The sequence below is a fragment of the Pseudopipra pipra genome, chromosome 5 (assembly GCF_036250125.1).
Source record: "Pseudopipra pipra isolate bDixPip1 chromosome 5, bDixPip1.hap1, whole genome shotgun sequence".
Taxonomy (NCBI): domain Eukaryota; kingdom Metazoa; phylum Chordata; class Aves; order Passeriformes; family Pipridae; genus Pseudopipra; species Pseudopipra pipra.
Window position 1 is genome coordinate 874,823 of NC_087553.1, and position 14,998 is coordinate 889,820.

Genomic DNA, 14,998 nt, shown 5'->3' on the forward strand with positions numbered 1-14,998 from the left:
CTGATGGATACACCTCTTCTGTTTGCAGAGAGGTCAAACACACCATGCACAAGGTGGGCCCCGTAATTCCTTTTTCCTCTAGGCACTGCAGAAAAAGGAAAAACAGAGCTAGCACTGAAAAATTGCTCCTTACAGGAAAATTTAAGAACATGCACAACCTATTAGATCAGCCCAGGGATCCCATCTGGATTTGTCAATCTATCAGAATATCTCCCCCAGTAGAACTGGGAGTCCATTGCACCTTACTATCTTATGTATTTTTATATCTCTGTCTAGTGACACAAAATCTTTAGTACATTTATTGTATACTGTTCTAGTCAGTTCTGCTTTATCAGTCCCTATAATTCGATGTAATTATTTAACATTATCACTTGACTGCAGTGCTGTGAAACAGTCTCTTCAAATTTCAAGTAAGCACGGAAAGTCGATCTAAACCTAAGTGTTTATATCATTATCTGCTACTGAATTCTTTTATTTTGCAAACTAGAAATGGAAGTGGGGAAAGCTTAAGGAATGCTCCTGTGGTCAGACATGACGTGTGGCAGACCAGGGAGACGCAATCACGGTCTCCAGCACTCTGAGCTATTGCACAAACTCATTTCTTCTGAGATTCAAACTTTTTTTTTTTTTTTCCCTTTCTCATCTCCAAAATGCCCCTCTCTTAGAATTTTTTTCCTCCTCTACTGTAGAATTTTTGGACAATTGAAGCCAATCATAAGGTATTGGATTGTGTTACGTTACGTAATTTCTTAATTGGTTTGGGGTTTGGGGCTGTGACAAACTGGCTCTGAGCTTCCCCCCAGCTGTCTCTACTTGTCTGAGCTCTTTTTCTCCGTGGCTACAATTCCTGTGTGATAGGTGCCATCATTATTTACAGCAGCCATTGTCTTTCACTGGGTTTAAGGTATTATCAGGCTGCTTATGGACTTTACCAGCCAAGTGTTCTGTGTGCTCCTGTTATAAAAAAAGCACTTCCTAATGTGTCTTGTGTTCTCAGAGAGCTGGGCTGGAGAAGGTTTGATACTTATGCTGTGTCCACAGATCCCTGGGACTTGTTTCCTAAGAAAACAGGACTTGCACAGCCACGGTGCCCACACTGCCCCTCTGGCATTCCTGTTTTCCCTCCACAGAAACACATGGAATCCCTTACCAGCTTCAGCCCAAATAAAAGAGTGTTATACAGGTGTCTCTAACAGTTCATCTTACTGACAAATAAAGCTAGAATAAATAGAGATAAGTTATTCACTGTGCTGGCCAAACTTGATACACCTTTATTGTTCATTAACTTTTTCTAATAAACTGGTCTTTTGTACTAAAATATGACAATAAAACAGTTTTCTAGCACTTAGGAAGGCCCTGAAGGAGGAGGAGGCTGAGGCCTTTCTTTTGCCCCAAGCCTTTGGTATCTTAAGCTATAATAATTAACTTTGGGGCACATGGGTTTTATCTGACAGAAATGCAAAATGTATTTTCTTTAGCACAAGTTGCATTTCCAGAAGAGAAAAATGTTTACTATTACTTTAAAATCTCTTCAGCCTTACTTATGTCTAATAGAGGGCTTTTTTTCTGCTCCACTCTGATGCATTTCCTCATAAACTGAATTATTCCACAGTTCTGTGGCTTATTTATATACAGACTAAATTTAAAACTGATGCTGTATTCCAGACAGCAAGGGCTTTTGTCTTCAGTGAGGATGCAAAATCCATTTCTTTCTCAAGGTATACAGTTAAAAATTTGAGTTTTATCAGGAAGAGAGGTAAGCAAATTGCTAGTCAGGAGAACATTGCTGTGAGATCCTCTCTTTTTCTATACCACCCACTTTTTGTGCTTCACTTAGTTCAACCTGGAATGCACCTTGAAGTACATGCCCATTTGGTGGCCTGTGACTCTTCCATATCTACACAACCTATGTCTTAAATATAATTGTGCAGGAAGAAACTCGAATTTTTCTGTTGAATGTCTCAAAAAATTACCCAGACTGTAAGAGGACAAAGTCCCTCCAGTGTCCTGTGCTAACACACCACCAGAGCTCCCCTGTTTGTGCCACACACGACTCGTGCCCTCAGTTTTGTAGGAATTGCTACACATCCCACTAAGGTCTCCAAAAGAGAAAATCCAAGAGCCTCTAGGCTGTGCCTTAGTGCAGTTCATCAGAGCAATAAGCTATTTCCCAGCTCCACACCAGCTGGATAACACTTGGCTGGCCTTGGCAGAATCTCTCATTCTTCAGTCATTTCAGCTTTCAGGGAAAAACACTTTCTTTGTAGAAATAAGCTTATGATCTCTGTCAGAATGAACTCTGGTGCTGGCCATCCTTCCACAAAACCTGGATTTTATCCTTCTTCTTTTTTTGAAGCCAGCAGGAACTGAACAGATGGCTTTGAAAACTGCCCTTTCAGTTCTGTGTATGCACCTATCCTCACACATCACAGGCTCACATGTACCGTGGGAGGCTAAAAATCCATCCACTGTAATTCCAGCTATCCTAGTCTAGACTTGGGACTCGGATTTCTGAGCTGGACTCGGGTAACTACACACACAGGGAGACCTGAACCTCCCAAGAATTCTGAACTCAAAATTGTCATTGCTCCAGACTGACTGTTATCCCAGCAGGAGCCTGAACCCAGGGAATGGCAGTGGATCCTTGTGCATGGGATAAGACAAATGGCATTTTCCAGCTAAAAGGTTTGCTGGAGACTGATTATTTTACTCATTTGCTGCTCAGCAAACTCCAGTTATTATGTGTCTGCACAGTTCCTTCGGACTGAGTTTTCCCATATATTACAGTATTAAACTGCTCACCAGTTGTATTGTTTTCCCATCTATCTTTTCACTAATTTCTTCACTCATCCTCATTCCAGAGCAGTGCCATTGATTTCAAATCTTTTAACCAATTTTCATGACATCTGTGTTTAAATCTCATCCCTTAACTGCCGGTGACAGCATTAAAACAGCAACTAATCTTTCAATGTTAGCAATGAAATATCTTGCCTTTAAAAATGGTCACATCATTATGCAGCTGGCTGTTTCTTTTTGCCAGTTTTTCCTGCATATGCACTGTTTTTCAATCCTCACTTCCTCCCTAGCATTTTCAAACAAGGAAGCAGCACAAATAAGCTCTTAAATTGTATCGATGGAGAAAGGCCATAGAAAATTTAATAAAGCTCAGAGCTAAATTTTTTTTGTTTTTATATCCTGCGTCATAAATATTTGCAGTACTCTTCCTTTTTCAATGTACTTGAGCCACCAGTGCAATATGTTCTGTTGAGAAAGCCAGAGCACACAGTGGAGCACTGTTTTGTTCAAGGTGGTATGACAGTGATGGATCTGGATCCACAATATTTCCACTCTCTTGTATCACTGCAAAATGGCATCATTAGATTAGACCATGTATTATTATTAAAAAAGAAAGAGCAACTCGCCCTTATCCCTGTTTAGTGAGGGTAGAAAGAAGGAACTCTTGGGTTTTGGAGCTCGGCGTGAGTGGGTTTTGCTGCCGGAGCTGCAATTGTGCAATTTCTACTCTGACATCTAGAGGCTGCTGTTTATTTTCTGTGGGCAGGATTTTTGTGGTTCCTCCTGTGACAGATTGCTGCTAAGAAGCCACAGGAATCAGATTTCTCAGGGTGAGAGTTCACTGTCACTGTGCTCAGCAGCACTGCCCTTCTGGGCTAGAGCACCACCAGCGAGGACCAGTGTGGCTGCAGTGCCCTCATTTCACAGCTCTGAGTAATCTAGAAAAGGGCAGCATATTGGGGAAAGGATTTAAACCAGCACAAAGTATGCTCAAGTCCTAAAAAAGTATTCAAAGATTCATGCAAAAATGAGCACAGATATGTATATCTGTTTAATAATCTATTCAATGAAGTTAGCTAAAAAGAGCCGACCTTTAAAAAAGTTCCTATTTAGATAAAACTCTGCTTCCAAAAAGCAGTATCTACCCTGATTAAATGATCACCTGAAGTACTCCTCATACTCTAACTGCATCCTCAGCCTTTAACTGAGTAGGATGTCTGCTAGAGATTCAATTTTCCCTGGTCCCAGGTGCTGGCATCTGAAATGCACTTCATTAAGAACTGCAACAAAAAATGACAGAAATCACACACAAATTCACTGGAACAGACTTCTCAGGACATTTCCCCATAATTCTCATGGACTATTTCTGTGCTTTGAGAATGTGAAGTACAGTTGTTTTGCATTACAGGGCTGGGAACAAACACAGGATCCTCAGGAAACAAATGTGGAGGTGTATGTGAAGCAAATCAAGAGCAATACAATTCCAGCAGGAAAACCAGGACTGCCCTGGCTTCCTTCATTAAGTGCTTTCATTTCTTTCTTAGCGTTACTACAGTAACATTACACAAAAAGAAAATACTAAGAACATTTCACTAGTAGCTGCAAATAAAACTTAACTTTGCCCTTGCAGCAGAAAACGCAGGAAATATTAGTAAAATGTAGTTTATTCATTCAGAAACTGTTTTTTCCCCATTCACTATTTTTTTTTCCAGTTTTGGAATCTATATGGTTTGTATAGAATTTAATGACCTGTGATGACATAAATAAAATGTCACCTACCCAACCAAATATAAAATTCAGTAATACAATAGGCTTAATTCTGATTATTTCAACACACAGGCTTACTTTAATCAGGTAACAGATAAAAAAATATAGTGAAGGGTCAAACTTGAGCCAGAATAATGCCAAGAAATTATTTTATCAGGTCTGTTTACTCCTTTTGGATTCACCGTGTTCTGTTGTTTTTGTAACTGAAAAATTGCTTTGTTTCTCAGCATGTTTGGTTGAGATACTTTAAACACCTTTCTTGCCCTGTGCAAACAAATTTAGTAGAAGTATTAAATTTCACTTAAAAGCTGTCTTTCATTAGCTCCTGCAAGGTTTAATTGCAGTAATTTCTGGGTTTTGACAGAAGAGCTGAGCCTTGCCTATTCCTGATTCAAAGCTCACTAACATCTGCAAGACTTACTAGGCCTGAGTTTTAGAAGTCAGAGATGACATTACATTATCACAACTTAGAAACTCAGCCTTCTCTTCTTGTAAAATAGCAAATAAAACCACAGAGCTATTATTCATTAAATTTTTATTCTTTAAACTTTTAATTTACTGGTAAAACCACAAACAAAAAAACCCCACAAACCAAAACACACAAAAAACCAACCAACCAACCAAAAAACCCCAAACCCTAATTTGATACATATTTTGGGGACCCTGAACTAGTTGACAAAGCTGAAGAAAAGATGTCTGAGTTACAACATAGAGTTCTAAGAAAATGCCCCTCAGTGCCAAACAATGACCATGAAAACCACTGTTAGGGTTATATAGAAATATACATGTACCTTTTGGAAAATATGGAATAAACCATAACATATCATTATGACACAATCTTTTGACCCCTCATCTCAAAAAGGTTACATGGTGAAATTTCTAGAAGTACAGAAATTGGTAACAAGGACTGAGAAAGCTGTGACAGCTTTTAATGACAAATGACTGGACAAATTAAGCCTAGAAAAAGGGAAAATTAAATGGTGATGTGACAGAAGTCTAAAAAAAAATTTAAAAATAAGAGGAGCATCTATTTACCTTTCTAAAACATTTTCATAAAAATATTAACAAGAAGCAAATGACTACAAACATACCAAAAACACTGATTGCCAGGAAAATCTTGTACACTAAGAATTTCCTTGGGTCACACCTTTTCTCCAGAGGTAGAATGGAAAAATATTAAAAATATAAGAGTAAAAAGTCCCAAGAAAAAGTACAATACTGGACTCAGGTCAAGCACTGTAATTTCTTTTTTAAACTTTAAATACATACCTTTTCCCAAACTAGTGATCCAAAATAAGCTTCAGGTTTTGTATTTTGAAACAACAGGTAGAATGGAGCAGGATTGTTCTTGCAAATGTGATTGATGAAGCTGAAAGTTTTCTAGAAAATTCAGTGATGCCAGTTTTGTTTCAATTTCTATCTAAAGGCTTATTCACAGTACAACTCAGAAACTTATCCTTCTACAACTTCATATAAAGTGTTTTTAATTAGGTAATACAGAAAGGCTTTAATCACATACTCCTTCCTGAAGGAAGCTCAAACAACACCTGACTAGGTCCAGCATCACTTAGTTAAACTGTAGAGCTGATGTAAAGTCTGCAAGCATCTCCTCACACGAGCTGGACAAACAAAGACAACTCCACAAACTTTTCAGCACTTGCTTTATTCATTTTTTTCTGTCAGGAAACTAAAAGTTCAGTTAAAAAAGGTCAGAGTCTGAGATATTCCACACAGATCAAACCCAACTTCAGTGACATGAGGACTGCTGTAGAAAGCACACTGGTTTATCCTCCCAGCCCATGTGATGGCCTGTCTGTTCTGACACATCCCTGCCTCTGAGGTTGGCCATTCTGCTTCCCTACTGTAGCTCCTATCTATCTGCAATTGGTTCAACTGTATCAAAGTGCAAAAACTGGGACATATCTTTTTGCTCAGGATCATCCTGTCCCAAGACACTTCTTCAACCACTTTTATGTTCTCCTTGTTTGGTTTTCTTTTCCAACCTCCTGTTTAATCACCATTTTGAGCCAGGTAATAACATCCCATCAGCCTGATCCCCAGGGTCACTATTTCAGCTGAGCAAAGAGACCTGCTTGAACAGTCCCCTTTCAAGAAATGCTTCCTTCAAACATCTTTAAATCCTCCTGATAATATCTCAAACTATGCATTCCTCCTTATGTTCAGAGATGAGAATAACTCACTTGAGTTTACCTCAGCCTTGGTTTTTACTAAACCTCTCCTCCTTAGCTTGGGGTAGGCATCTTCACCAGGGAGTTCATCCCAAGTCACCACTCTTGCTGAGCCAAAGAACAACCAGTGGGCTCCAAGCCAACATCACCAGGATGTTTTTACCCCAGGTTTACATCCCAAATGCATGCAGGCTACAGACAATTATTTGAGATCTGTTCTCTAGAATAGAATGGGCTCTCTATTTCATTAAGGGTTCACGATCTCAGAGCTCTTGGATTATTGGCTGAATCTCTTGTGTCGCTCTCATTCTTTCTTCTGTTTCAGATCTAACCCTCAGGGGTAGTCTCCTAACCATTCTTCCAGTCCTCTCCACGTCCTCTCTTTCCCTCTGGATTTCACCTCCTTGTTATCCCCACCATCCATTTCCCCATGGCAGTTAGTTTCTTACATTGCTTTTCCATAGTTTCTTCCCGTGTCTCACGTGCCCATTTTTCCAGTGTCACTGACTGAGTGAGGGTGTCTGCAGGAACACTGTGAGGGTGTCTGTAGGAACACTTTCCCCCATACCTTCCCCACTAATTCTAACACACATTCCCTTTCAGTGCCCTGCCTCAGAGCTATAATCACCTTGATCCCTATCAAAATCTTATCTTCTTATTCCCCCTAGTCACGAAATAAAAGCAACTCCTCTGACCAACTTGGCCACTTCTTCCTCTTTGCCCACCCGTGTGTCTGGCTGGTTTTTTTGCTTTAAGAAAATCCAAACCAAAAAAACCAAAACCAAACCAACCCAGAGTCTCCTGCCCAGGCCATCTTTCTTCCCTCCCTAGAAGCTGCTAAGTGTGCACCCCTTGTGATCTGTGGCAGCCAGCATTCCCCTCTGGCCAAGCTGAATAAGGCAGCATTGTATTTGAAATTGTCATTTCTTTCCAGAAAGGCATGAATAATTTAAATATTACAGCTAAGCCTGAGACACAAGAGTCAAACAATCTACTACTGAATCTATCAGTACTTACAGAGCAACAGTAATGTTTAAACACTACTTATGTTTTCCTGTGTGGCCTAGCAGATTGTCCTTTAGTTTGAGTGCAGTGTTTGAACAGGGTAGGGAACAGATAAAATAGTAAAACATGGGATGGCTCACTTAGAAATTTTAATGTCTACATACTTCTGTGTAATTCAGGTTGATTTATCCAGAATGTCACCGGGTGGTTGTGTTAAACTGTGCATAATACTGGGCTGTTGGGACATTGGAATACGCTTCTTCTTTAAGGTAGATGTTCCTAAAATAAACAATATTTTTAAAGAAGCAGTTAGTAAATGTGTTCTCATTACTCTGCAGAAGTAGCCTGAGAAACCTAAAGAAGATGTAATGCATTAGCACCCATAAATGCTCATTAGAAATGGAGTAAAACATAACTAGAACTTCTTCTCCAAAATGTATGCCACATCTCAAAACAGCAAACTTGGGTTTTTTCATCCTGAGATAACCCTCCAAAAATCTCACAGTAAAAAAAATAAAATAAATGAACATAATTCCAAATTTTTGCTTTCATAGTAAGAAAGCATCATGCATTAGAAATTAATTTGAAAAATGTATGTATGTATAAGCAAAAAAAAAAAAAAAAGAAAAAGGGAAAAAAAAGGACTGGAAGAAGACCAAATCACCTGGGTTTGATTTTCTTCTCCTGCACTTACTACCTTCCTCCTTTGCCATTAGAGCAGACACAAGAGCTGCCCAGGGAGACATGTCCAGTAGTTAGTTAAAGAATCATTGAGTTCTGTCACACAAAATGGAAATGCTCCCTTTGTGTTGTGATAGCTTAATCCTGAGCTATCAGAAACTGGCAGTTCTACTGATACCTATCCTTTTTTGTTTCAGAAAATTATGATAAATTAAAGAAGTATGCACTGGTTTACACCTGATAAAACAGTTTTCTCCATAGCTAACTGTACTCACTCTCTACTTTGCTATATGTATAAACAGTCTGTTTATACAGCTCCTAATTCATTCAGGTAAGTAACACTCCAAACCTACTCTCTGAAAATTGATCAAATAGTACTGAAAAACACACTTGAGATGAATTCATTTTTTAGAAGCATGAGCTTGTGACAAGTGCATTAAAAAAGCCACAAACAATACAAGCAGGAAAGCCAAGCTGTTGTGTTAACATTGCTGAAGGGTTTTATGTGGGTACTTACTTTGCCCTCTGCTCCTGGGAGAGCTCTGCATTCATGCAGTCCAGGTCCCGGCGCCGCTCCCGGAGCTGCCGGCGCTGCTCCCTCTCCAGCAGCATCTGTGCTCTGGCCGCCTGCACGCGCTGCCTGTCCCACTCCATGTCCCGCTGCCGCTCCTGCTCCCTCAGCCTCTGCAGGAGGGGAAAAGGCTTCATTCTCTCCCTGTTCAAAGGTGAACCTGCACGTGTAAAGTCTCTCCTTTTAATTCTTGTTAAGAGTTATAACTTGAGGTGAGAAGCGCTCAGACATCATAATAGGGGTGACTGGGTGTACGAGCTGAGCCACCACCACCACGTGAGGAGACCCAGCTGTTGGTAATGCTGCCTCACTTCTTGGCTGACATCACATGGCACTGAAGCAAGAAACTAGGCCTGCAAAAAACTCCCTTTTCTTGGTCGTACTCCTTTTCTGCCAGCTTAACAACCTGAGTGGGTTCACTTTAAGGTCATAGGAGAGCCAGGGAAAGGACAATCCTATCTTCAGCTTTAATAACAGACAGACATAGTAAAGCCTACGGTGTTGTAGGGATTAAAAGATAAAATCAGACACTATTTCTCAGCTGTCACGAATGCAGCCTCTGTACTGAGGGAGCCAAGTAGCTTCCTACTTCCCAGTGCCTAGGCCTGGACACTCCTGACTTCATAGGAAGGGCAGACCTCTTCATTTTGACTTCTTGCTTCCATTAAACCTTTACAGCAGAAACTGTTACCAATATTTAGTGTTTCTATTGTAATTCTATTCCAGAGACATCTCCCAGCCATTCAGAGACACTGTGTTCACTCAGATTGATTGCAGTTTGGGTAAAATGCAGATCAATGGAAAACAGAGCCTGGCAATGGGATGTGCAGGGCAAACAATGGCATTTTTCTCCTACAAACCTTGTCTGTAACAGTATTACAACCAGGGAAACAGAACATGCATGTGAGCTTAAATACCAGGTTCTCCTGAACTTGTTCCTTCTGGTAGTGCCGAATGGCCATCAGCTGCTCTGGGCTCATGCCCTTCCAGCGGTCCACGAGCACACGGTCACCCAAGGGACTGAGGGCTTGGGCAGGGTTCTCAGAAAGGAAGTCTCCTCGAAGCAGGAAGGTAATTTCATCCATGTTGTCTCTCAGTGTTTGAGACTTGTCCAGCTCCTTTTTAAAAGCTAGTTCGTCAGCCTAAATTAAGTGGAAGGAGAGGAGCGATGTTTTGTCCAAGAGAAAACATGAACTAAGGGATGAAACAAAGTTAACACATCATAACAGATTTCTTTCCGACCTGCAAACAGTTCTCAAAAGCATCACATACAAATACTATGATCAGAGACAGGGAGTGTTGCTACCCACTAGTCAGCAAGGTGAGAAGCAGGACGGACAATGTCAGCAGAGGGTAACTAGATCCTTGGTTTCTTTGTTCACTTGGCAAAGGGAATAAAATCTATCTCCCAATTGCTGAAACAACCTTGGAAGCCAGCTGCTGAGAAACCTCTGTGAAAACATCACTCACTGTCTTTTGCACATCTTATTTTCCTTCTCTGTCTCCACTTTTTCTAAGCAGCGGGGAACTGGATCTTGGGGCTATCTCAAACCATGACACCCAGGCAATGTGAATGCACCTGGATTCTGTTGAAATCCTTGGTGGCTGTACAGACTGCACGCCTGCTTTCTTCTTCCTGTCGTTGGAGCTCCAGAATCTTTCGGTCGATTTCAACCCTGTACTTGTCATAAAGATCATCTAAAGGAGATTAAAATGAAATGGAGTCAGTATTCATGGATGTGATGTGTCATGTGAGTTGATCAGGGGAAGGGACAGAGGGCAGCTACAGATAGAGCAGGCTGAATTACAGAACTATTTCCAAATCCTCCCATCCAAGCTTTCCATCTTGGGATCTCAGGTGACTCACAGATCAGTTTATTACATAACCTATCTTGTCTTAACAGTAAGTGTTAAAATGAAAAAGTACCTTAAGTACTGTAGAAAACAGTTTCAAGACAAGCTAGGAAACAAACACCAGCATTATTTTCTCTGCTCCAGAGCAGTACAGACTGGGCAATTTGGCCTGATGAAGTAAGCATACAAAACACAGCTGGGTTTTCAGCATGCCCCCACACCGTATTTGAGGGGTAAACCAGAAATGGAACCTAGGTAACATTGCAATCATCACGTTATTAAATATTGATTTCCTAAGGGGAAGACTGAATACCTTAGTTTCTACTAATTCGCTAGTTTCTACTGCAAAGCAGAAACTGCTGCAGTCCTTCCAAAAGTTAATACACAATAGGCTAAACTGGATTTTCATCGGAGAACTCACGATTTCAGAAAAAGGAGATTAAAACTTCCTGCTCTTTTTTGTTACCTGCCAGTTTTTGGTCAGCTAATGCATTCTTCCAGTCTTTCTGCTGCTGAAGAGACCACTCTCTTAGCTGCTCCTTTTGGAACTTCATCCTCTGCTCATAGTTTAGGTCTTCCCCTGCAAACTTCTGCATGCCAGAGATGGTACAGCGAGGGTCGGTGTCCGAAACTCGGGCGGGTCTGTCCTTCTTGAGGGCCTGGGGATCATTCAGGTCAAACTCACGTCTTGTTTCTGGTGTCTGATTCTTCTGAAATTCCTTGAGAGCCTTATTCATGTCTTTGATTTCCCTTTTCTGCTGTTCTTCCAGCAGACACATGAGCCTGTCATTCCTCTTCATGTCATTAGCTAGACAGAAACAACCACAACGAAGACACAAATCTTACAGGTCTTAGGAAAGAGTATTTGAACTGTGAGTGACAACCCAGCAAACACTGTAATGTTAGTAATATTTACTTATTAAATATTTTCATCTTGTTAGGTATAAATTATTTTACTCATGTGACAATGAAATATATGCATAATGAAACAAATACAATAATAAATACTCCTAGAACTACGAGGTTTCCTTTGGTGAACACCCGTGAGAACACATGAAGTGTACTGTAAACTGATTCTTCCCACTTACTCTTAGTTTACAGATACAACTAAAATACATTGAGTTGCTTATTAAGAAGTAAACAAAAATCAGTGTCCCAACTGAAGGAATATAGATAGCCCTTCCATAGTTCCAATAATTTTTTTAAGCATAGCACTAAAATAATTGGCTGGCATTAACAGCTTAATAGCTCCTGCCCATTTATTTAACACTAAATCAATTACAGCATTTTTAAGAAAAACAAACAACAAAACCCCCACCCTAAACTAGCCATTTTAGCTATTTAAATATAAGTCACAAGGAAAGATCATTTCCTCTGTTGCCAGACTCCACATTGCTGCTGGCAGTTTCCTAAGAGCCTGACAGGTGTATTTTCCAGCCAGGAAGATCCCAAGCAGCTGCAGAGCCGTTGGCAGCTCCATCCTATCTCCTCTTGCAGCCCAGGGAGAGCTCAGGCTGTGGGACCTTTTCCCCTGATGGCACAGGGATGCACGGCAAGCACAGAGCCACAGAGGGTCTAAGGGCAGGGCACAGCATGAAATATCTGTGTGGCTGCATGTTCTGACTCAGCAGGGGCTCCTCTCACAGCCCTACTGTACCAGAGTCATGCCTCCAGCAACAATGATTGAGAGAGGATTCCATAGAATCCATATATTGTATGGGAGAATGGTCAGACAGGACATGGGCTCACTCTACAAGAAAGCAATCAAAACACATGAGCCACTACTATTCTGAAAAGAACAGTGGTAAGTAATTAAGTTGGGGGTTTTTTTAAATGCTCCTGTATACTCAGGTCTCTAAATGATGCAATTTGTCAACAGGTATTAAGAGAAAACACTGAAAATTCCAGCCTATTAGGCAATGTGTCCCAGTTTAATGACATCAACATAAATCTTAACACACTAAGGAAAATATATATTGTACCAATGCAGATGTATGAACATAAATAGGACATAAATTGGATGACTGAATTTACAGAACACATGAAGGGAAAAAAGGAAGCAGGAAGCAGATAGTGACATTTAACTGTTCACAGAAATATCATGGCATTTATGAATATACCAAATTTTTCATGTCGTGCTTTTTCAATTGCTTCTTGAATTTTCCTTTCCTTGACCTGCACATCCAATGCATCTTTATCAATCTATTAAAATGGAAAAAAAAAAAAAAAGAGCAGCTCTTTAAGAGATACTATGTTTGAATAATTAAAACCAGGGATTGTCAAGCTACATCGACTCACAATTGCACAAGACAGATATAAACCCACTACCAGCAGAGTGTCTATTACACATGACTAAGGTAGGTAACTTAAAACAAAACCCAGGAACAGCAATATTCCTGTTTGCCTTGTTTTAATAATGGCAGATATGCTCTAGCACCAGATCAGATGAAAAGACCACATTTACATGACCCATCCAGCTAGAAACATTTTCAGCTGCATTACACAGAATATGTTTTCCCCATTACAGCTGGTAATTTTACTTATATTGTTCTGCTTTCATTTATGAAGCAGGTAAGTATTTTGACAGACGAGATGATAGGAAGTTGTAATAGTTCATATCTGAAAAAAATACAGACGGTTCACTAGAATTACATTGAAAAGATAACAGGGAATGTTATATCTCAGTCTTATCAGAGAGTGGGATTCACAGGGTTGCCAAAATGCCCTACAGGTGTATGATCTGTGATGAGCCAAAGTTACAGCACAGAACATCCACATCCATGGGGAGTGGGACCTGAGCAAAGCATAACATAGAGGACAGCATCCAATGGGAGCAGCTGCCTCCACTGGAGGCAAAGGAACCAGTCCCCACATTTGCTGGCAGATGGTGGCAAATTATTAGACAGAAATGTGCATTTGATTTCTTTTTTTTTTTCTACTGTCAAGTCACTTAATGTATTTTAAAAAAAATTGTCCAAAACCAATGACAATTCTTCAAGAATCTGGTCAACTACTTTGATAGTCTTTGACTAAAATCTATTCAGATGAAGACAGAGACAAATCATGGCTGAAAATACACATGGTTAGTGCTGTAAAGGACAACTGACTACAGCAATCAGGCCAAGGGGTGAGGTTGCAAGCCAGGGGGAAACCGTAAGGAATCTATTGTCCAAGAACAACGGTGTCACTAAATTAAATATCAGCTCCTTCCGAGGTCCCCCCGGGGAAGCCAAGCTTTCAGTATAACTACAGGGAATTCTGTTAAGAGAAATTCAATACAGGTTCATTAGTAGTTTCTGGCAACAACACAGGTGGGTCAGCGTACCGACCTGTCCCACTGCTGCCCGCGATGCCAACAGCGCTGACGCGAACCCCTCCAACCCCAACCCTCCGTGACTCCGGGACAGCCGCCAGGAACAACTCCTGGCGGTGCCTTAAACCATCAACTCGCTTTCACCAGCAACTTCAAAAGCGCCTCTAAAAGATGCACGTGGGCTCTTTCTCCGTGGTTCCCTCTCACACACACGCGAGGGGGAGAAGGGCAGGCACCGGGGACGGACGGACGGACGGACAGGACCCCCCGCCCGTCCAGACCGGCACCGCCGCCCCTTCCCTCCCTGCCCTGCCCGGGGATCGCCTCCACTTCCAGCCCTTCTGCGCACACCCCCCCCGGCGCCATCCCTGCCTCCCTCCCTCCCTGCCGGCCCTCACCCCAATGGTGCGGAGCCGCGCGTTGAAGATGCGGCTCCGCCGCAGGAACTCCTGCTCCCGCCGGCGCTGCACGGCGGCCGCCTCCCGCTGCTCCCGCAGCTGCCCCAGCCCGCTCATGGCGGCGAGGGCCGGCTCGGGCGCTGGCTCGGGAGCTGGACCGGGAGCTGGCTCGGGAGCTGGCTCGGGAGCTGGACCGGGAGCTGGCTCGGGAGCCGGACGAGCAGCAGCGGCCGGGCCGGGCCGTGTGCGGCCGGGACACAACGCGGGCCGTCGCCATGGCAACGGCAGCGCCGCCCCGCGCGGGCCCGCACGAGGCGGCTGGGCTGGAATGGGCGGGGCGGGGCGGGGCTGAGAGGGCGGGGCCGGGCGGGGCTGAGAGGGCGGGGCCGGGCGGGGCTGAGAGGGCGGGGCTGAGAGGGCGGGG

The 14,998-nt window shown here is 42.1% G+C and overlaps 1 protein-coding gene across 1 annotated transcript; it reads right to left on the minus strand.

Annotated features, from left to right (window-relative positions):
• Nucleotides 1-7,889: 7,889 nt before the first annotated feature.
• RIBC2 (RIB43A domain with coiled-coils 2) lies at nucleotides 7,890-14,821 on the minus strand. Its single transcript, XM_064654045.1, has 7 exons — nucleotides 14,575-14,821; nucleotides 12,984-13,065; nucleotides 11,330-11,671; nucleotides 10,589-10,707; nucleotides 9,927-10,151; nucleotides 8,956-9,122; nucleotides 7,890-8,036 (listed from the first exon to the last, which is right to left on the minus strand). The coding sequence occupies exons 1-7, from the start codon at nucleotides 14,689-14,691 to the stop codon at nucleotides 7,955-7,957; spliced, it is 1,134 nt and encodes a 377-aa protein (XP_064510115.1). The 5' UTR covers nucleotides 14,692-14,821; the 3' UTR covers nucleotides 7,890-7,954.
• Nucleotides 14,822-14,998: the final 177 nt, after the last annotated feature.